Raw genomic sequence first — 23,457 nt, forward strand, 5'->3', positions numbered from 1 at the left:
GTCATTATTTTTTCTATCCTTAACATGTGTTTTTTGTCTTTCAGATACACCTGGACCTATACCTGGTCCTACCATTCTGTGTGTCTCTGTGTGGAACCTTTGTGTTTAAATACAGAGGAACCTGAAAGCTCCGGTCAGACGTGTCTTGGGTTTTTTCTGTGTCTCTGTTGGTTTGGGGTAAGAGCGTCTCCTTTCAGCTGAAAGCTTTAATAAATGTTGGTAATACTTTTTAACTTGAATCTCTCTGACTGATTATTGTCTTTTCTCCATGTATCTCCGAACCAATGAGAGGAACAGGTGAATAGGCTGAAAAGTCTGAGTTGTTGTGTTAATTTTCCTCAACAATCCCTTTATATAAACATAGATACTAAAATGAGCATAGATTCAGTTGTGAGATTTTGTAATTTTATTGCAAAATTATAATCAATGATGTATGAACATTGATAACTATGATTAGTTGAAGGGTTCAGGAAAAGGTCTTTCATATTAATGAGTTCATTTTGGCAGGTTAAAGTTAGTAAACAAAAATAGTCTTTTTTTATGACACTGTCCAAATTTCGAGGAGTTGTGGAAAGCTAAAGAAACGAAGGAATGTTTAGGAGATGAGGCCGCTTCACAGGATGAATGGGACTCAGTCTGATTTTAAAGTATCACAAAATAAAAGTATGTTGATGGTAAACACTGGTGTACATGGTACATTCTTCTACTTTTTTTTATCCCAGCAGTTAGCAAAATGCAGTTAACATCTACCTAGATGCATGAACTGGTAGTCAGGTACAAATAAATGCACCATTACACCTCTAATAGAAACAGGCATCACTTTCTTAACCCACTTTTCTGTGCAGGTTTGCTGGGAAGCTGATACTGATCCCCAGCCTGTGCACTGTGCAATGAGCAAAAAAGACCCCGAAAAGGTCGCAAATGCATCACAGGGCCACATGGAAAAAAAAAGAAAGTAGGGACAACCACCTATTCACCTTTTCATTCACGCCTAGAAAAAAAAATGTTTCCAATTTATATAACATAAATGTTTTTTAGTCTGTTGAGGAAACCCAAAGACCAAGAGAAAATCCATGCACTAACGAGTAGAGCATGCAAAAACACATGTATTACTGCAAGTAAAAAGTAATTAATTATGTAAAAGAATTTTCCATAACACACTTACTATTTAACAACAAAAAATGAAGTTGGTCAGTCTAAAATGGGTCAGAACACTTAAGTGTCTTTAGGAGCTGTCACAATATTTACAGCTAAACTGTTTATTCTTTATGTGTGGACTTTCCTGTGAACTTTTAAATGTGACATTAGTCTGAATTTTTGTCCACAAACATTACAAGCAAATGGTTTCTGTCCTGTGTGGATTTTCATGTGTCTGTTTAAATGCGACATCCGTCCAAACCTTTGTCCACAAACACCACAAGCAAATGGTTTCTGTCCTGTGTGGATTCTCATGTGTTTGTTTAAATTGGACTTGTCTCTAAACTTGTGTCCACAAACAGCACATGCAAATGGTTTCTGTCCTGTGTGGATTCTCATGTGACATTTAAAATTTGACCTTTCTCTAAAGTTGTGTCCACAAACATCACAAAAAAATGGTTTCTGTCCTGTATGGATTCTCATGTGTTGGTTTAAAGCTGGCTTCATTTTAAACTTTTGTCCACAAACATCACATGCAAATGGTTTCTGTCCTGTGTGGATTCTCATGTGTTGGTTTAAAATTGACTTTTGTCTAAACTTGTGTCCACAGAGATCACAAGCAAATGGTTTCTGTCCTGTGTGGATCATCATGTGTATGTTTAATTGTGACTTTTGTCCAAACCTTTGTCCACAAACATCACAAGCAAATGGTTTCTGTCCTGTGTGAATTCTCATGTGTCGATTTAGATTTTCTTTTCCGTTAAATCTTTTTCCACAGTCGTGACAACTAAATAGTTTCTGTCTTGACTGGATTTTTTTGTTTGAGCCTCCAGGTTTCTTCACTCTAAAACATTTCATACTGACCAAACAACTTGAGGACTTTATTCTTGAATGATCTGTCATGTTTTCCTGATCAGATTCCTTGTGGAAAAATTGTTTCTTACACTCAGAGAAGCTGCAAGATTTGTTGACAGTGTTTACACCTGACTCAGGAGTCCTGCCCTCCTTCCAGTCTTTGTCATGGTCTTCAGGTTCTGATCCAGAGTCTGATGAGTCTTTCAGCTGAGAATCAGGATCATTCACATCTTCATCATCATTCTCATTGTCAGCAGTCTCTGAAGAGTTGGAATCATCTCCATGAGTATTTAGAACTGGGTTCCTGGTAGTTCCTGCTCCTCCACAGTCCTCTCCAACATTTACTGCATTCATCTGGTCAGCTGAGCTTCTGGTTGGACGATCTTTCATATGGAGGAGCTCTGGGTCCTTCTGGTCCACATCAGACCTCCATTCTTCAGAAGCTTCTGCTACAATCAGCATCATCTGCTTAACATATGCAGGGAACACTGAAACACAAACATTAAGGACAGTTGTAACTTTATATTCACCCAAACATCACATGTTGACTTCAACTATCAACTCAAAACAACATCTAATGATGGACGGCAGAAAAACCTCATGAAACAAATTCAGTGAGACAGACATCCTGACTGGCTTTCAGAAGATGATAAACACAAATCGAGCAGACATGTTAAGGTAAAGACCAGCCATATTTCATGTAAATATTCCATATTTCAAGCCATATTCACATGTTCCTGTTTTTAGTTTTCTACATTCGCCTTAGAATCTAGCTGTTTTTTTTGTTTTTTGTTACCTTTTCCTTTTAGCCATCCTATTTGAAAAAAAAAAAAAAAAAAAAACTGTAGTATGACTTTTTATAATTGTTTATTGTTGTTGCTGTTGTCCATTGTTGTCATCTTTCTTTGTTGAAATCAGGTCTCTCTTGTAAATGAGTCCTCGAGGCTCAATGGGATTTACCTGTCTAAATAAAGGTTGATTGATGTAAAATAAACACCAGCAGGTGAACGGCATGCAAACAAATAAAACTAGAAAATCCCAGGATAAACTGGAACAGCAAGTGCAGTAGCGAGTCCAGCTTTTCAACCTGTGTCCTCATCCATATCTTGTTATTCTTTAATAGTTTTGTGTTGAAATTTAAGATAAATACTCAAGAGAACCAAACAAACAAAAAACAAACAAACAGAAAACAGGAGACAGACTGAGGTTTTGATTGTTGTTCATTTTGGTAAAAAAAAAAACACTAAATACCAAGTTCACACCATGATTTGCCAACTTTAAGGTACATAAAATTCAAAAATGTTAAATCTGGTCCTCTGGACATTCAATAAACAAAACAAAGCAAAACAAACGAATAAAAAAAAAAAAAGTAGAAACATTTCGTCTTTCATCCGAAAGAATTCCTCATTCTGAGGTGCTGTATTCAGCTCAGTCTCTTAAATAGCACCTTCTCAGAGTGGATCAACCAGTTTTGCTACTGACAACCAAAAACAAAAAACAAAACAAAACAAGAGTCAACAGATCTGACGCCAAGCGGGACCGCTTCGTCTAACAGCTCCACACCAGTCGCTGAGTGGACCAGAACCGAGCAGACGATGTCGGACTTTATTCCATGATAATCAGTAGCTCAATACTGCAGGTAAATCAAATGTTCTTAATAATGTTAGTTTGTGTTTACTTCAGTTACAAAACAACCAAGTGAGTTTTTATTTTCCCCGAAAGAAGAAGAAGCTGTCCTTCCACCAGGCGAACCGGTTCTGAACGAGGCTCGGCCCAGGTGCACTGAAGGAGGACGTCGAAGAGAGAGCGATGTTGGATGAACTATTTATTTAAAATTCCCCTCAGTTCTTTTATTCAATCCATTCAATGTTTTAAGCTGCATTAATCAAAGGAGTGACTTACTGAACAAGCCAGATGGACAATGTTGGACATCAAGAATGAAAACAGAGGAGAGTCCAGTTAATTAATGTAGTTTGCAGTTAACATTTTTAATAGTGTATTCAGTTTAATTATCAGTGTTTGTGTGACATACAGTTTGTGGTGTTGAATAAATAAATAAAAATTAAGCCTGATGTCTTCATTTTCAACTTTCGTGTTCACGCTATATGTTTAGCATCATTTTAAATTTGAATTACATAATGTCCAGATAGCTTCATTTAGCTCAGAGCTTAATCATATCTCGCACACTAACATAAATACTGTTTATGATTATTATACTTATTATTTAGCACATTTAGTATGTTATAGTGCAGCGCGACATGTGCGCGTGCCACGTTCTATAAACAGCAACATTAGAACTGGATCAGACTGTGTCTCTTCCAACACAGATGTCGGTCACAGCACCTAGAATCTGACATAGATTAACTACGAGATTAAAAATATATTCCATCAGTCGTAGTTCTGAAAGCACTGTCTGCCGCCATGTTCATAGAAATATAGCGTCTGTCCGCGCGTGCATGTGGTTTAACACAAAGCCTCAACGGGAGAGGTTTACATTATCAGCGGGGGGTCAGCAAAAAACCACTCTGGAAGGTGGGTTCAAAACCTCCGGATTCCAAGAGGGGGGCCACTGGTGTCGTGTAAATGAACAGCAGAACCGCAGAGAGAAAGCTGCGGATGCACTCAAAAGTGCCGTGTAAACAGCCCTTTTGCACTGCTCCTAATCAGCCCCAACTCTGCACACCCCTACTCAGCCTGGCTCAGCTCAGCCTGTATTTGCACCTGCACTTTAGTACCAATTCTAGAGGCGTGTCCAAGTCCCGCTAATGAGAGTTCTGTGATGAGTTACTCAAAGCAGTCTGCTCCTCAGATAAATAATATTAAATTATTATTTTTATATATGAATGTTTCTGTTAACTTATTTTATATATAAATATTTCTGTTCAGTGCCCTGACACGACTTCTGTTGTGACTTGGTGCTGTATAAATAAACTGAACTGAATTAAACCTGATGAACCATCCATCCATCCATTATCTTTACCCGCTTGTTCCATGTTGGGTCATGGGGGTCGCTGTTGCCCATGTCCAGCAATCACTGTGCGAGGGGCGGGGTACACCCTGGACGAGTCGCAAGTCCATCACAGGGACACATAGAGACAAACGAGACAAACAACCATTCACTCTCTCACTCACGCCTAGGGATAATTTAGAGTTACCAATCAGCCTAACATGCATGTTTTTGGTCTGTGTGAGGAAACCGGAGCACCCGGAGAAAACCCACGCATGCACGGAGAGAACATGCAAACTCCACCCAGAAAGGCCCCTGGATTGGGGTTTGAACCAAGGACATGCTCGCTAAGAGGCAGCAGCTCTACCAGTTGCGCCACCGTGCTGCCCCCTGATGAACCAGATTCTACAAAAACATTTATATTAAAAATCTAAAAAAGTTAAGTCTGGTCCTCTGGACGTTCAAAAAACAAAACAAAACAAAAAAAAAATGTAGAAATGTTTCTTCTTTCATCCAAAAGACTTCTTCAGTCTGAGGAGCTGTATTCAGCTCATAGCAATTTATATAAGACTGAGCTGAATACAGCTCCTCAGACTGAAGAAGTCTTTCGGATGAAAGAAGAAACATTTCTACATTTTTTTTTGTTTGTTTGTTTTTGAACGTCCAGAGGATCAGACTTAACTGTTTTAGATTTTTCTACCTGGATTATTGAGCATGCATCAGGATATCTATATTTAAAATTCTATATTTTTCTTCATCATTTGATGTATTTGCACTCATTGTGGTTTTGTTTCTTGTATACAGATTATTTTTTCTTGTATACAGATTATTTTTAGCTTTGAATTAAAGTTTAGCTTTGATTTAAAGCTTTAATTTAAAGTGTAATGCTTGTTTTGTGATTTGTACATCTGTGGGTTAGAATAATGTTGAACCAAAGGCTGTGTCTCTTCTTTAAACATGTTTGAGGGAAATATTCCTGAGAGATCCAATAATTTAGTCTTTTTATAATTTTTCAGTTGAATTAACTTTAACAAACAGATTATTTAATAAAGTCAAAGGGAAAACAGGATTTCACAATAAAGCTGGCACCGTTTATTTATTTTTAATCTTCAGGCTCGGGGTTCGGCCTCGCGGGCTTCAACGGCTCGGCAGCTCGTATGATCCTCCGCGGTGACACCGCTTGTTCGAATTTTATAGTTTGTGACCAAACACAAAATACACCTGGACTTCAGAATTAAACACGGCATTGTCATTATTGTTTTTAAAATCTTAAAAATACATCCAGCTGCTGCTCCGCATCCAGAGAAATTGCAAATGGCGGCTCAGTGAAAAGTTTCTGAGATCCAGTGACTCCTCCCCCTGACCAATCGGAGTCCTGCATTCACGTTTGGTCCGGACTCAGCTCGACTGAGCTCGCTCGGTCCCACCAGAGAAGCAGGGACGAAAAGAGGTCCTGAATCAGCCTCAAATCAGCTAAATATACTAGCTAAAGGGCTGGTGCAAAAGGGTTTTTTCTGTGGCGGGCTGCCCAGAATTGGGGCTTATTAGGGGCAGTGCAAAAGGGGCATAAGTGTACTGATGATGTCACCACCTTCAGGAATGTAAAAAGCTATCAGAACCAAAAGCCTTGGCTGAATGCAGAAGTATGCACCCTGCTGAGAACCAGGGACACTGCCTTCAGGTCTGGCAATTCACAGGAGCTGAGGAAGACCAGGTTAGAGCTGGAAGCTGGTATTAAAAGGGCCAAAGCAGCATATGCACACAAGATCAAGGGACACTTCTTCTCACAAAACACACAGAACATGTGGAAGGGCATTAAGTGCATAACAAATTTTAAAGGCAGAGGTGCACAATGCCCAAGGGATCCATCACTGCCTGATGCTCTCAACAGATTCTATGCATGCTTCAAGGACCCTAACAGATCACCAAGAACGAGATTCACCTTATCACAAGAAGAGTTCCTCGGCGTGACCTCAGCAGAAGTAAGGAGTACTTTCAGGAGGATCAATTCTCACAAGGCAACTGGCCCAAAAAACATCCTGGGGAAAGTGCTGAAAGACTGTGCCGATCAACTCTGCGAGGTACTGGCCAACGTATTTAACTCTTCTCTCACCCTGGCAACAGTTAGAATAGAATGGAAACAGCCTTTATTGTCCCATGGATGAGAAATTCAAGTGTAACAGCAGCAACAGCAGCAACAGATAAAAAAAATAAAAAAGATTTCACACAAAAGTTCCTAAATGTTAATAAACAATACAATGTATAAGAAATAAGATAAACAATATCAATAATAATGTTCAGTATGTATTGGAACATTGAGAATGGCAGACTATTTACAATGCATTATTATAGGCAGAGTGTGTATTTTAGCAGAGGTCAGCATGTATTTAATCTTTATTGAGTTTGTTGGGAGCAGTGATGGTTGTAGAGTCTAACAGCTGCTGGGAGGAAGGACCTGCGGTAACGCTCCTTTGTGCATTTAGGATGCAGTAATCTGTCACTGAACAAGCTCTCCAGTTCAGCAACAGCTTCATGCATGGGGTGGGAGACGTTGTCCAGCAATGATGTTATTTTAGCTAGAGTCCTCCTGTCTCCCACCACCTGCACTGGGTCGAGGGGGCATCCAAGCACCGAGCTGGCCTTCTTGATGAACTTATCTAGCTTTTTCTTCTCAGCTGATGATAAGCTGCTGCTCCAACACACAACACCATAGAAGATGGCTGATGCTACTACAGAGTCAAAGAAGGTCTTCAGGAGCACCCCCTGCACTCCAAAAGACCTCAGTCTCCTCAGCAGGTAGAGTCTGCTCTGACCCTTCCTGTAAAGTGCATCAGTGTTGTGAGACCAGTCCAGTTTATTGTTCAGGTGAACACCCAGGTACTTGTAAGAGTCCACGATCTCGATGTCCGCTCCCTGGATGTTCACCGGGGTCAGTGAGGTGGGTCTGTGCCTGCGGAAATCCACCACCAGCTCCTTAGTTTTAGCAGCGTTGATCAGGAGGTGGTTCTGCTGGCACCAGTCCACAAAGTCTTGAGTCCGCTGTCTGTACTCTGAGTCATCCTCAGCTGTGATGAGGCCGACTATGGCAGAGTCATCAGTGAACTTTTGCAGATGGCAGTGTGGGGAGTTGATGGTGAAGTCTGCAGTGTAGAGGGTGAAGAGGAACGGTGCCAGCACAGTTCCCTGTGGGAGGAGGAAGAGATCACTGCCTCTTGGCAAAAAACAACAAAATAAAAGGCCAGATCAGGGATGAAGAAGGGGAATTTAATACATTGATGTCACATACAAAACAGTCCGTCGCTGGGCAGTTCATTGTGCGACACCGCGTACGCGTTCGTAAAAATTTGAGCTTTGCACGGATGTGCCCTGGGAGGTACACTCGTACCTCTGCGTACGTACGTGTGTACCTCTGCGTATGGATGTACGCAGCAGTATACTGGGGGCTTCACTGTGCGCATCACAGCTGGTTCTCTGCGCACCAGGGGTTTATACACAGGCTGCAGATGAACCAGATTGTGATCTGAGCCCCCCAGGGGAGGCAGAGGTGATGAACTGTATGCCTCCTTGGTATTTGCAAAAAGTAGATCCAGTGTGTTGGTATTTCTGGTGTGGCAGGTGACATATTGGGTGAAGGTAGGCAGAGTGGAGGACAGGGAAACATGATTAAAGTCCCCAGAGATCAGAAAGAGGGCCTGTGGGTGCTGTGTTTGGAGTCTGCTGGTGGTGGTGTGAATGATGTCGCAGGCTGCAGCAGCATTAGCAGAGGGCGGGACATACACCGTTATTACAATAACGTGTGAAAACTCCCGCAGAATATAGTGTGGTCTCATACCAACTGCTAGAAGTTTAATGTCCTTACTGCAGAGCGTCTGTTTGATGGTTAAATGTCCAGCATTACACCATCTATCATTCACAAATACAGCCACACCTCCTCCTCTCTCCTTACCACTCCCTCTGGTTCTGTCCGCACAAAGTAAATGAAAGCCGTCCATGTTAATATGTGAGTCCGGGGTTAACTCAGTCAGCCATGTCTCCGTCAAGCAGATGAGGCTGATCTCCCGGTAGCTCCTTTGATGTCGCGTTAGAGCCGCCAGCTCATCCACTTTGTTGTGAAGAGATCTCACATTTCCCATAATCATGGATGGGATGACAGGTCTGTACTTTCTGCCCTATGCCCGCACGTCTCCCACGTCTCTTCCTTCTCAGCTCCCAGGGGATATCAGGTCGCTCTGCAGGAGGAGGCACAGCGGAGCTGCGGATGGAAAGCAGCTGGTCCCGAGAGTAAACAATAGGAGCGTGGTCACTCACACCTTCTCCAAAAATAGAAACCATAAAAAAAGAAAATAAAAACAAAGTTTTCAAGAAAAAAATCAGTTCCATTGTTGCCAAGCTGCTGAGACGAGCTGCCTGCTTGCGCGGCGCCGAAAAAAAAAAGAGTTCCCACCTGCCTGAAGACTGCCACCATTATCCCAGTTCCAAAGAGCTCTACAGTGACTGGTCTGAATGACTATCAGTAGTCCTCGCCCCGATAGTTGATAAATGCTTTGAAAAACTGGTCATGACCCACATCAAAACAACCTTCAACATCAACGAGGACCCTCACCAGTACCCATACTGGGAGAACCGATCAACAGAGGATGCCATCTCCTCTGTGGTCCACACTGCTCTCACCCACTTGGAGCAGAAGGACTTCTACGTCCGTCTGCTCTTTGTGGACTTCACATCTGCCTTCAACACCATAATTCCCCATACCCTGAAGTACAAACTACTCACACTAGGACTAAGTTCCTCTCTATGCAACTGGGTCCTAGACTTCTTAATCAACAGACCACAATCTGTGAAGATCCATGACTTTCAACTCCTCTACCATAACCCTCAGCACGGGCTATCCCCAGGGCTGTGTGTTGAGCCCCCTCCTGTTCACTCTGCTAACGTATGACTATATACCGACCCATCCAGGCTGTCATATTGTAAAGTTTGCAGACGATAAAGCAGTGGTTGGACGCATCAAAAAACAATGATGAGCCCAGCTACAGGCAGGAGGTGGAACACCTGGAGAGCTGGTGCAAGAAGAACAACCTTCACATCAATGTGAATAAGATGAAGGAGATGGTCGTGGACTTCAGACGGAATAACCCCCCCCCCCCCCCACACACACACACACACACACACACACGAACATAAAAGGATCTGCGGTGGAAGTGGTCTCCAGCTACAAGAACTTGGGAGAGCACTTGAATGACAACCTCAGCTGGAGCAACAATACCACCAGCCTGATCAAGAAAGCACATCAGAGACTCTGCTTCCGCAGGCGGCTGGGGTGAGCTTGACTGGAAAGCTCAGTCCTCACCTCCTTCAACAGGTGTGCAGCGGAGAGCATCCTGTCCTCCAGCATTAATGTGTGGCATGGAGGCTGCACAGCTGCAGAAAGAAAAGCTTTGCAGAGAGTGGTGAAGGCTGCACAGAAGTCTGTTGGAGTCAGTCTCCCCACCATCACAGACATCTAATCAAGTCACATTTATTTATATAGCACATTTAAAATAGTAACTGTTATCAAAGTGCTTACTAATCTACACCTCCAGATGCAGGAAGAGGGCCACTTGCATCATGAAGGACCCCACACACCCAGCACACACAATTTTTGCCCTGCTCCCCTCAGGCAGAAGGTTGAGGAGCATTAAGTGCAGAACCACTAGACTGAGGAACAGCTTCTACCCTGAGGCTGTTAGACTCACGAATCTCTAACTAGAATAATCAATGTGAAAAATCACGTGGCACAAATAAGTTTGGGAACCACTGCACTAGAGGATGTACGCAATTTCCTGCTTAGTAACTTTGCTGAGCTGAAAGTCAGTTGTTCATGTTGAGGGACCTGTTTGAGAGTGGTAGATGACCATGGTCACAGAGATTCAGGTAACTGTCAGTACAAAGTACTACCAGAGATTAAAGCAAATAAAAATCTATTGATTGAAAATGTTGTTTTACACCTAGAGGTTACACAAACAAAATAAATCCCACCCCCGGGGCCTAAAATGTTCTCTAATGGTTGTGTTTTTATAAAGAAAAGCAGATACATGACCTGTTCATTTATTCAAAGGGCACCAACATTTGCTGTTTTCACGTTGTAACCATGTCATTGTTTTATCCGTCAGCAAGCTAAGTTACAAATACAAATGTTGGTTATAAACGTTCTTCTTAAAGACGAAGTTTGTCAGCTTCATTAAAACAGTGACTAAAATGTTACAAACATCATCACAGTTGATCCAAATATACAAACCTAATTTGTAGTGATGAACGTTGTGACTGAAAACAGCATCCAGGATTTGGTTTTGTTGCTCCTTTTCCTTTAAATAAAAATGTTTCTCTTCATAATCTGCAGCTGATTTTTCCAGAAGCCTTGATATTTCTGATCCTCCACAATCTTCTCCACCATTTGTTGCTTTCATCTGGTCATCTGAGCTGCTGGTTGGAAGATCTCCATCTTCTACATGGTGCTGCTGATGAAGCTGAGAGAACAGAGGTTTCTCTTCATCATCCTCACTCTTCAAATGAACTGCAGTGAAGGAGAACCTGGTCTCATCAGTCTCCTCCTTCACACTGAGCTGCTCTACATCCAGACTGATCCTCAGTTGCTCCTCTTCCTCCTTTATGAGGGTCTCTGGGTCCTTCTGGTCCACACCAGAACTCCATTCTTCAGGAGCTTCTTTTTTAAACAGCACCGACTGCTGAACATCTGCATGGAACACTGAAACACATGAACAATAAGGACAGTTATAACTTTATATTCACACAAACATCACTGGTGTTCACTGATCAGCTCAAAACAACATCTAATGCTGGACGTCAGAAAAATGTCATGAAACTAAATCCATAAAAGAGAGGTCCTTATGGCTGACTCCCAGAAGATGGTAAAACATGTAGAGCTTTCAGTCGGTTCTTTAAGAAACAAATTAAACATGTTGCAGAGTCTTCTAAACTTGTTCCAGATTTTTTATGAGCTGTGAGAAAATGCAAAAATATGATCATATTAGGAGAATGTATTTCCACAAACATTCATTACTCTACTGTAAAAACCTTTTTACTTGCCTCCATAATAAACCAGCTTCAGACTGAACAGAACTTAATTCAATTCAGTTTATTTATATAGCACCAAGTAACAACAGAAGTTGTCTCAGGTCATTGTACAAAAACATTCACAGACATAAAAAAAGCCAATTGGTACAATTATCTATCTCACTCAAGATGGCTGCGCTCAGAGCAGATGCAGCTTCACAGGCTCCCGGTACCATCCCAGTTTTTAGAAGTTTTGATATTGACTCTGTGCCTGACTCCGCACGATTTATGCGTGTGAACTATAGCCGAACCGAACTGATGAGAATAGGAGCGGATTTGCCACGAAATATAGCAGAAATCAGCAACAAACTCAAAACTATGCTCGGCAGAATGCAGATCTTAAAGTCATCTACCTGGAAGCTGCAGCAGAGGCGTTCCAGCGGGCAGAAGAGGAAGCGCTGCTCCCGGTTTAAGAGGAGAGGATGCCGGACGGGGGTTATGGTGAGGCTACGAGCTAACGCTAAAGCCGGTAAACTCCCCATGCCGTCTCTCTTTCTGTCGAATGTCCGCTCGTTGGACAACAAGATGGATTTGCTTCGTCTGAGAGCAGGCGCCTCAGAAGAGATGAAGAAGTGTGCGGTGCATTGCCTCAAACCTGTGTTGTTACCGGATTTTGCGTTTCATGCACAGACCTGTTCATTTGTTCAGCGATAATGGAAAACGCATGAAGAATTTCTTATGATGCAGCTTTCATGTCAAAAGCAATCAGTTGTCGAGGAGGAAACAGGTGCAACCCGTAAGCTGCATCAACGTGTGTCGATGGTCGGATTGGAGAACCAAAAGCAGTCAAGTCTGGTACATGTAGGCCTGTCATGATAACAAATTTTGCTAGGCGATTAATTATCTCAGAAATTACTGCGATAAACAATAATACTGTCTGAAATTTAACAATAATTGTCAAATTTTAGAAGAATTGTATGATTTGTTTGGAGTGTAGTACCTTTTTTGACCACCTGATGGTAGTACAAGACTGTTTGAACCAAAGGATGGATAGTTGAGCAGCGTGTCTCTTTAAGAAAATTGGGAGGGAGGACCCTTGACATGACATGGCAGACGCTCGGTGATTTGAGCTCTTTAGCATAGCATTTTTCACACAAAGCTTTTAATTAAAAAAAAAAAAATCAGTAAACAAGTTCTCAGCTTCTTTTTGCAGAGAAAAACTACTTTTTACACAAATGCACGGGTTTCAACCATGAATTTTGGAGCTCGACAAGTCGGAAGTTTATTACCAAGGTCGGCCTGTTAGTTTAGCTTCTCAGCTTAGCTGCTTTTAACTATCCAAAAACACAATTTTGGATCGTTAGAACAGATTTTAAAGAGAAAAGAGAAAGGAAGGGGTCAGTGAAGAGCACCAGAGTTGAGCCGTGTCTTTGGTTAAAAGAGAGAGACACGAAGAAATGATAAAGCCGGTAAATTAAAATGAGGTAGATAATTTTCGTTCATCATGCGGTTTATTGATTTATTGCGACAGGCCTAGGTACATGTTTTAATAAAAGTCTTAAAATTATTTCTGTGTGACATCTTTCTGTGTTGGTAAATATGCATTTAAATACAGGGATCTCATTTTAAACTCGCATCCGAACACGAAGAACATCAGAAGGAGTCTTCCATCCTCCCCTTTCCGTCATGAGAGCTCAGCGAGCAGTGGAGAATTCGTCAGATTTATTTTTAAAGCAGTCAGTCAAGACTGATACATATTTAAATAAAAGTTTTAAAAAATCTTTCTGTGTACAGTAAATGTTTAAATACCAATATCTCATTTGGGCTCTGCACAGAATGGGGTGGGGGGACAACAGGAGGGGGGCTCTTCCCCCTTCCATCCTCCTCCTCCTCCTCATTTGAGCAGTGCTGGGGAGAATCATGTCAAATTTATTTAGAAAGTACATTTAAAAACGTTAAATTGAGACACGGTTCCACAGTGCATGGACCAAGAAAAGAGGCAGGTGATCAAAGACAGAGCAGTCAGAGAAGTGGAATCATTCCTGCAGGAGCAGAGGTTGAAACACCACAAGCTTCAGGGTCAGCTGAAGACACCTTGTCACAACTTGTGGAAGTTATATCTCATTTAAAGGCAACATATTTTTCCTGAAAAGCTCTGAAAGAGGTGGGACACAATCTTATTGATCTTAAAGCAGAGACAGAGCCAAAGCTTTAAAGTCCTCCATCACAGAGTCTGGGTGTTAGTTTCAACATCAGCTGTAATACAAGCAGGTTGTTCATGCACTGCAGAGCAAGGCAGGTCATGCAGCCACACTGCTGCAATACTGTGGAATAAATGCTGATAATTGTTTTATTTTTATTAATTACTTTAATTGCATTTGTAATGATAGTGTGCACCTACAGTTTTAAAGTTTGGAGCAAGCCTGGATGGATTTTTGTACTCAGTGCAGCTCCTAGAGATTAATGTCCTCTAAATAGCTTCATTTTATTTTCAGTTTCTGTCGGCCAAATTGTGGCATCAGATGTTTAGAAGATGGGAAGCATCTCATTCTTCCCATTGTGCAAAGTGGATTCTACCTGCAGGTGAGTAAATGTTGTAACTTACAATATATGGATTATTGGGGGAGTGGTGGAGCAGAGGTTAGAGAAGGTGGGCCTGTGATCAGAAAGTCTCAGGTTCAACTCCCGGTACCGTCAACATCAAAATGTGGGTGGAAAAGGTGAAACACCCACACCTGCCTCCACCCTCATTTGCCCCACTCTGGGCCCCTGAGCAAGGCCCTTAACCCCCACCATCTGCTCCCTAAACAGGTCTCTCTTGAAAATGAGTTCTCGTGACTCAATGAGAGTATCTGTAAATAAGGGGTAAATGGGAAAAAAAAAAATGAAATGAAATTATGTGACAGGTATTAGTAAACCTTCATTAAAACATATTACACATTTATTCTTACAGGTTCAGCAGACAATGACGTGCCTGGAGCTGCAAGTTGGTTATCTGGACACCAACAGAACACCTGGAGGTGCCTTCTTCCAAACACTTTTTGTATAACACTTGTGTGCTAATGAAATGAAATGAAAATGTTATTAACAGTGTACAATGATGTGACAGGTTAACTGCTAACTCAGGGTGTCATACAGCTGTTATATTATAACAGCTGTTATATTCATTCAACCTTTATTTAGACAGGTTAATCCCATTGAGCCTCGAGTACTCATTTACAAGAGAGACCTGATTTCAACAATAACAAAGTATATGATATGGCTAATTAAATAGAAGCATATGGAGATCTCACAGCGGATAGATGCAGCCGTCAGTTTATGCTACGCGTATGGCGGTCTGACGATGTATAGTGGCCGAACAGAACACCCCTTCAATGTGAAACACGTACAGACTGATGAAACAACCATCACTCATCTCTGTTGGAGCCTGCAGTTCAATCCTAAAATACAGTGTTCCGTCAACACGGTTCTGGCTGGATGGTTTTAAATAAAAGCGGTAAAAGTGCGACAGCACATGATCCTCTACAGATGCTAAGTCATTTAGCTACAAAAACTGCAGCTAACATCTTCACACTAAAGAAGATTAATGTATTTATACAAACCTAATCTGTGTAGAAGAACTCTGGGGTTCCAAACAGCATCCAGGATTTTGGTTTGTTGCAGTTTTTCTTTTAAACGCGACAGTTCCTCTTCATGATCTGGGCCCGTCTTGTTCAGAAACTTCGTCATTTCTTTCGCTGATGCTTCCAGTCGTTGTTTAGCCTGATGTCTCCACATCTGCTAGCTGTCGTTGATCTAAAGTTTCATTTAACAGTTACTGGGCCGAACTCAAGAAGCTGGATTAACAGCAAACGTTACAGAAAGTTTATAAATCGATAAAAGTAGAAACGGTCCATTGCAGCTGAAGCTAAGGCGCATAAACACTTCTTCTTCTTCTTCTTCTTTTTCCCCTTCTTCTTCTTCTTTGATTTTCTTGGCGGTTGGCAAAGAGCTTGTTAGTGTGCATTACCGCCACCTGCTGAATTGGAGTGTGAACCAGAATTAAACCCTAACCTATATTCCCCTGAAAACTTCTGATTTTACAAGAAAATGAAAAAGCCCTATTTAAAATGTGATTTGAATTTAAGCGAAGCAACTCAACTAAATTAAATTGTACTTTTTGCTCATGAAATCGATTTTGAAGAATAACTCTTTCTCTATGATATTTTATACAATCTATAAGTACGTGGTCTACGGTCTCTTGTGATTGGCCACATTCACAAACTCCTGTAGGATGTTTTCCTATTCTTTTTAGATTTGAATTTAAATATGTATCACCAAATCTAAGTCATGATAAAATATCTTCTTCCCTCCTCCTCCTTCATGTTTCCTTCATCCTACCCACACTTTTTTCAATAGAATAAAAATGTCTCCCTTTCTGCTCCTTGGTCCATTCCTCCTGCCATTTCTTATTCATTTCTTCCTTTACAATATATTTTATTTCTGATTTGCTGTATGAGACTGATAAGGAAATGTCTATCTTTTTAGTGGCTTCTTTAGAAGTCTTATTGTAAACTGAACTATTACGTATCTCACTCTTTCCTTAGATAGAGAACTTTACTAATTGGCTTTTATGTATGTGAATGTTCCTGTAAGTGCCCTGAGACAACTTTGTTGTGATTTGGCGCTATATAAATAAACTGAATTTGAATTCACTCAGTTTTCTTCTTTTGGACCGCTGAAAAGAGATCCAGGAACAGACTTTACTCAGAGGAGGCCACACCTAGTCTGTATGGTTTACCTAAAATTCACAAACAAGGTGTACCTTTAAGACCAATTGTCAGCATGATTAACTCTGTCACTTACAATGTTTCCAAATAGCTGGCGTTTGTACTCATCCCTTTAGTTGGCAGCTCAGAACACCACATACAGAACACCATGGACTTTGCGGATAAGGAGAGGGATGTCATCATGGAGACTGATGAAACAATGGTCTCTTTTGATGTCACATCACTCTTTATGTGCATTCCTGTTGATGATGCAGTAGAGGTGGTTCAAGTTCAAGTATCTTTATTATCCCTGAGGAGCAATTAGTTTCACAGTCAGTAGATGTGTACATATACACACACATACACATATATACATACGCATACATATATACACAAGACATTAAGACATTAAAGTAACAGTATTGAAATTAGTGTTCATTGAGAAACCTGATTGCTATGGGGATGAATGAGTTTTTCAATCTGTTTGTTCTACATCTGGGCTGCAGAAACCTGCGTCCAGATGGAAGCAACCTGAACTCACCATGGAGTGGATGATCAGGATCTGCCAGAATCTGCCTGGCCTTATTCACTGACCTCACCTTGTGTAGGTCAGCGAGGTTCCGTAGGTCTATGCCAGCAGTTTTGCTGCACATCCTGACAATCCCCGAGAGTTTGCTCCTGTTCTTACATGTCAAAAGTCCAAACCAACAGATGAAGGTAAAGGTTAAAATAGACTCAATAAAACATGAATAAAACATTCTCATAAAAGTTGAATCAACATTAAAACCACAAAGCTTCCAATAAAAATGGTGGTCAGTTTAAGATTAAAATCAGACACCATTCTGAGCAGCAAGACCACGCTTTCCACAGAACAACTGTGTCAACTCTTGTCACTGTGCCTACAGTAAACCTAATTTACATATGGGGGCCAATATTATAGGGAGAAACATGGGTGTGCTATGGGGTCTCCAGTTTCTTCAATTGTGGCTAACCTGTACATGGGGGAGGTAGAAAAGAGAGCCTTGACCTTCTTTTCAGGGACATACACAAGTCATTGGTTCAGGTATGTTGATGACACCTGGGTTAAAATTAAATCTCAGGAAGTCCAACATTTTACTGATCACATCAACTCTGTGGATAAATACATCAAGTTCACACAAGAAGATGTAAAAAATGGCAGGCTGGCTTTCTTGGACTGTGATGTCTCAGTTTCTGTTAGAGGACATTTGCAAATTGAGGTGTACCACAAACCCACTCAGACCAGTATTTGCAGTTTGACTCCCATCACCCTTTGGAGCACAAGTTAGGAGTCATCAGGACTCTGTACCACAGAGCAGACAGCATCCCCACTTACTCAGGAGCCAGGCAGAAGGAGAAATCCCACACAAGAAAGGCTCTAGAGCAATGTGGATGTTCTAACTGGGCCTTCCTGAAAGCAGAGAAGAAACCCAAACAGGACTCCAATCAGCCATCAGGTGAATAGGAGGAACCCAGACCAGTGGTCATTCCATATGTTGCGGGAGTATCAGAAAAACGGAGACGTTTATTTTCTAAACACAACGTCCCAGTGGCTTTTAAACCCCAAAATGCATTATGGCAAAGACTGGTTCATCCCAAAGATCCAGTCCCCCGGCACAGAGTACTATTGTGTATGTTGTTCAGTGTCAGGAGGGTGATCAGTCTTACATCAAGGAAACTAAACAGCCACTGGCCAAAAGGATGGCCCAGCAAAGAAGATCAACATCATCAGGCCAGGACTCTGCGGTCTACACTCATCTCCAGGCCAGCGGTCACTCTTTCAGGGATGAAGATGTTCACATCCTTGATAGAGAGGAACGGTGGTTTGAGAGAAGAGTAAAGGAGGCCATTTTTGTGAAAAGAAACCGTCCATCTTTAAATAGGGGTGGAGGCCTCTGGGTTCAACTGTCCACCTCTTACAATGCTGTGATTGCTAGTATCACTCAGCCCCTTGTGAATAGCAAACAGCCATCAGTGTGCTAATGATCCATCGTTAGGCTGATGGTCCTTCTGTCACTGCTGTCAGCAGCAAAATGGTTGATCCACTACGAGAAGGTGTTATTTATAAGACTGAGCTGAATACATCACCTCAGACTGAGGAAGTCTTTTGGATGAAAGATGAAACGTTTCTACAGTTTTTTTTGTTTTGTTTTGCTTTTTGAATGTCCAGAGAATCGGATTTAACTTATATATATATATTATTATTATTATTATTATTATTATGCAGTGATGGGTACGGTAATAACAACCAGTTATGAATCTTAGCGCATCATGGTAGACAGCATCCAACATCTGCAAGCAGCTGGCGGGGGCATTCATGTAAATAATGTCACCATAATCAACGGCTTTCAATAGGAAGGTAGCAGTTACAAGGCCTTTTCTGGCAATCAGATTTAAGCAAGATCTATTTCTGGAAAAAAAGTTTGAATTTCGGTTTCTTTATCAAGTTTTCGATGTGTTTTAAAAGAATGATGTGCGTCAACCAAAATTCCCAAGTATTTGTAAGAATCCACAAACGCAATAGGAACATGGATGAGATAGGAGGAAGAACTGCTGGCACCATTTTGCTGTTTGAAAACAACATCCCATTGGAGTTATCATCATTTAGCACCAGTTTGAGATGGAATAATATGCAGGGCCTAATTTGTAAATTGATCAATGTCAGAACGCACATTTTAAAAAACGTTCATTTGGACGTCCCCACATTTACTATGAAACAGTCAGCGCTGTATCTATTTCTTTGTGAACAAATCCATTCCACTTGATTAATAGGAGAATACTCACACCACTAAAACTCCACTCCAGGTTTTCCTGGTTACCTCCAACTCTCCAGCAGCCTGCAGTGTTTCTCCTCTGCGTCTCCTGTCTCGGCAGAAAACGCTCAAAGGTGGAAGAGCGGGAGACACCTCTGTGTTGATCGCTCTGTAGTGAACTAAGCCTCAGGTCAAATCCTGACCTTGAGGGCCTTCCTGGGACAAGAACTGTATTTCATTGATTTGAGTCCAGAAACACAAGATTAAGTTCATCCAGAGACTTTCTAAGTGTCCTGCACTGATCAATTGAAAGAACACTCTCTTTTTCTATTATCATTACTATCTTACAAATGTCTTGATAATCAAAGTGTGTTTAGTTCAAACCATTTTTAAATGTTGAAGTGAACTACTCATTTTAAATCAACTGTGAAACAGTATTAGTGATTTTTTTTAATCCTCATTCAAAGTAGAAATCAAGTTAGAATGTGTTACGGAGTAATTCATGCATTTTCTGATTTTCTGTCTGAAATGAGCAAGTGTAAGTTGGTCCAAGGTTGGAGGCAAGAAAACAAGTTGTTGGAACGAACTGTCATGTTTTATATCCTCTCAGACGTAAATAGAGAAGCTGGCACCTGTTTTCCCCCAACTCGCCTAAACATTTCTCTCGTCTGTCTCAAAAACATCTTCTGTCCGTTCCAAAACAATTTTTCTGTTTTTCTGACTTTTAATAACCTCTTACATCACTAAAACACACCCAACAAGGGATCTGAGTAAACAGGTAAATGTTATTATTAAAACAAATACAAAGAAAAGTGTTGTAAAAAACTCATGTGCTAGTAACTGAGGGGCCGTGAGACAAGATGATACTCTTGATACCATAAATGGACATGGATTAGAATGCTTTTCTCGTGTTCCGAGAAACACACAGCCCTAAAGTGCAGAGGCCAATCAGAGCATGACACCAGAGAATGGTACAATGGAAAAACTGGTTCTAACCAGTAATCCGTCTATAAAAACCAGACACACCTACAGGGAAGTGCTGAATGGACCGTGGAGTCGACGAGACAGGACAATTTTGATATCGCTCCAGGAGCCACTCAGAGCGATTTGGACAACTCAGAAGGGACTTCTTTTTCATCAAGATAGGAATACTCCCTTGTTCAGCCGAGCTGACGCCAGACCAGACCCCTCAAGATTAGGACTGCTTTTGGGGGCTAAGGGTGATTCTTTCCAGGGCTCTGGAGGAGAGAATTCTCTTGCCATTATGCAAAGGTCTTCAGACCGAAATGGTGAGCGACCCCTAATATATTGTCCAAATGCTAAATTTGATACAAAATAGCAGTGTTTTTCCATAACTGAGAGAAAAAGATTAGATGAAGAGAGTATTATCCTGTTTCCAGTCCTCTTGAAAAGTTATCACATAGATTGTGTGCTGTCAAGGTTGATTGTAACAGTTTGGTTAGAAATCTGTTTGGCTCATGGGACAGTCTTAGGGGTTTGTGGGGATTTAATATGCTTTGGGGCTCCAAATGCGTAACAGTCCATTCCAATAAGAGGAGGCTGCACTTTAGTGGACCACCTATGCTTTAGGATTCAAGATTTCCTAACACAGCTCATCGGAGCCAGGAGAGCCTTTCCTTGGTAGACTCCCCATATTCTGTACGTCCCATCTGACCAATAGGATATTTCCTGGGACCAGGCATGGACTCCTTATCATTAATCTTATTGAATAATTGAATGTAACAATTTGTGCTGATAACGCTGTACCCCTGCAAATCATTAATTAAAGCAAAGCATAAAATGTAAAACTCTGGACTATCATTTCTACACTTCGTACTCATGGATTTGGCTTGGTTCAATTCTAACAAAAAGAGGAGGTTTTTAAAGGTTTCTCAGCTACGATTAAACAACATCCTGGAATCTTATGCATAGATTCTTAAAAAAATACCAGATTGGTAACAATTGCAGTTCTACAACCGAAGGTGGGTGGCCTTGAATGCAAGTTTTCCCATGGGCAACGATTCAACCCGGCTGCTAGGTTGGGCGAATCATGGGGTGAGATAAGGGTGTGACTTGCAAATGAAGATCGTTAACAATCTGGAGGAGTCACCTTCAACACAGCCTTAAGCAAAACTAACCTAAGGTTACTCTGGGTAATATTCAAGTGCTACATTGGTTCAATATACCCCTTAGAGGAGAGGCGGCAGTGGGGTTTAGCATAATCCTAGTGGTAAACCCTCTGGGTAGATTGAGAGGGTGGAGTTTGTATGTTCTCTCCGTGCATGCGTGGGTTTTCTCTGTGTACTCCGGTTTCCTCCCACAGACCAAAAACATGCATGTTAGACTGATTGGTAACTCTAAATTGTCCCTAGGTGTGAGAGTGAATGTTTGTTTGTCTCATTTGTCTCTGTGGCCCTGTGATGGACTTGCGACCCATCCAGGTTGTACCCTGCCCCTCGCACAATAATTGTTGGACATGGGCACCGGCGACCCCCGTGACCCAAAATGGAAGAAGCGGGTAAAAGATAATGGACGGATGGAAGTTCGAGCACAGATTCAGTTGTAAGATTTTGTAATTTTACTGCAAAATTATAATCAGTGATGTATGAACATTGAGAACTACGATTATATGTGCCAACAAAAACTTCTAAAATAAGATATAAAAATTTGTGAAATTATAAACCGGATATCAAATGACTTTGAGTCTCTGAAAATAAAGGTATAAGGTTATCAATGTTACTGAAACTTTAAAAGGCAGATTTGGGACCAGTTCTTTGTTGGAAGATATTTCTCTCTGGTTTGTGAAGGAGCTAAATATTTCAAAACTGAACTGCTTTTATCTTGATAACAACAGGCACCACCAGTGAATAAAAGGCTTTGTCCTACCAGGACATAGATCAGTCAGCTCCATGAGATATTGTGTAGGTTGATTGGCTGATATCAGGAGATCTCAGAAGTCAGGACCTCCCAAGATGTCCGAGCGGCTTCGAAAGAGACGGATGCTCCTTCTCGCATAACAACCTCCAGGTGCTGGTGTACATGGTACATTCTTCTACTTGTTTTATCCCAGCAGTTAGCAAAATGCAGTTAACATCAACCTAGATGCATGAACTGGTAGTCAGGTACAAATAAAAACACCATTACACCTATAATAGAAACAGGCATCATTTTCTTAACCCACTTTTTCTGTGCAGGTTTGCTGGGAAGCTGATACTGATCCCCAGCCTGTGCACTGTGCAATGAGCAAAGAAGACCCTGAAAAGGTTGCAAATGCATCACAGGGCCACATGGAAAAAAAAAGAAAGTAGGGACAACCACCTATTCACATTTTCATTCATGCCTAGAGAAAAAATTGTTACCAATTTATATAACAAATGTTTTTTAGTCTGTTGAGGAAACCCAAGAACCAAGAAAAAATCCATGCACTAACAAATAGAGCATGCAAATACACGTATTTCTGCAAGTAAAAAGTAATTTAATTACGGAAAACAATTTTCCACAACACACTTAATATTTAACAACAAACAAAGTTGGTTAGTCTAAACACCTAAATGTCTTTTGGAGTTGTAACAACATTTACAGCTAAACTGTTTATTCTTTACATGTGGACTTTCCTGTGAACCTTTAAATGTGAAATTCGTCTGAATGTTTGTCCACAAACATCACAAGCAAATGGTTTATGTCCAGTGTGAATAATCATGTGTCTGCTTAAATGTGACTTCTGTCCAAACCTTTGTCCACAAACATCACAAGCAAATGGTTTCTGTTCTGTGTGGATTCTCATGTGTTTGTTTAAATTTGACTTTAGTCCAAACGGTTGCCAACAAACATCACAAGCAAATGGTTTCTGTCCTGTGTGGACTCTCATGTGTTGGTTTAAATTGGACTTGTCTCTAAACTTGTGTCCACAAACATCACAAGCAAATGGTTTCTGTCCTGTGTGGAT

General features: G+C 41.2%; 2 protein-coding genes across 2 annotated transcripts in view; both read right to left on the reverse strand.

Annotated features, from left to right (window-relative positions):
- Positions 1-1,266: 1,266 nt before the first annotated feature.
- LOC119420810 (gastrula zinc finger protein XlCGF8.2DB-like) lies at positions 1,267-16,941 on the reverse strand. Its single transcript, XM_037688237.1, has 6 exons — positions 16,902-16,941; positions 11,370-11,684; positions 8,868-8,875; positions 2,180-2,322; positions 1,795-1,966; positions 1,267-1,710 (listed from the first exon to the last, which is right to left on the reverse strand). The coding sequence occupies exons 1-6, from the start codon at positions 16,939-16,941 to the stop codon at positions 1,267-1,269; spliced, it is 1,122 nt and encodes a 373-aa protein (XP_037544165.1).
- Positions 16,942-23,109: 6,168 nt separating this feature from the next.
- Positions 23,110-23,457, reverse strand: part of LOC119420811 (zinc finger protein 260-like) — a 6,412-nt gene continuing 6,064 nt past the window's right edge. The window contains exon 3 of the mRNA XM_037688238.1: positions 23,110-23,457. This exon is cut by the window's right edge and continues 947 nt beyond it. Coding sequence (XP_037544166.1) covers positions 23,110-23,457 — 348 coding nt within the window.

The sequence above is a fragment of the Nematolebias whitei genome, chromosome 14, assembly GCF_014905685.2.
Source record: "Nematolebias whitei isolate Nwh7 chromosome 14, NemWhi1, whole genome shotgun sequence".
Taxonomy (NCBI): domain Eukaryota; kingdom Metazoa; phylum Chordata; class Actinopteri; order Cyprinodontiformes; family Rivulidae; genus Nematolebias; species Nematolebias whitei.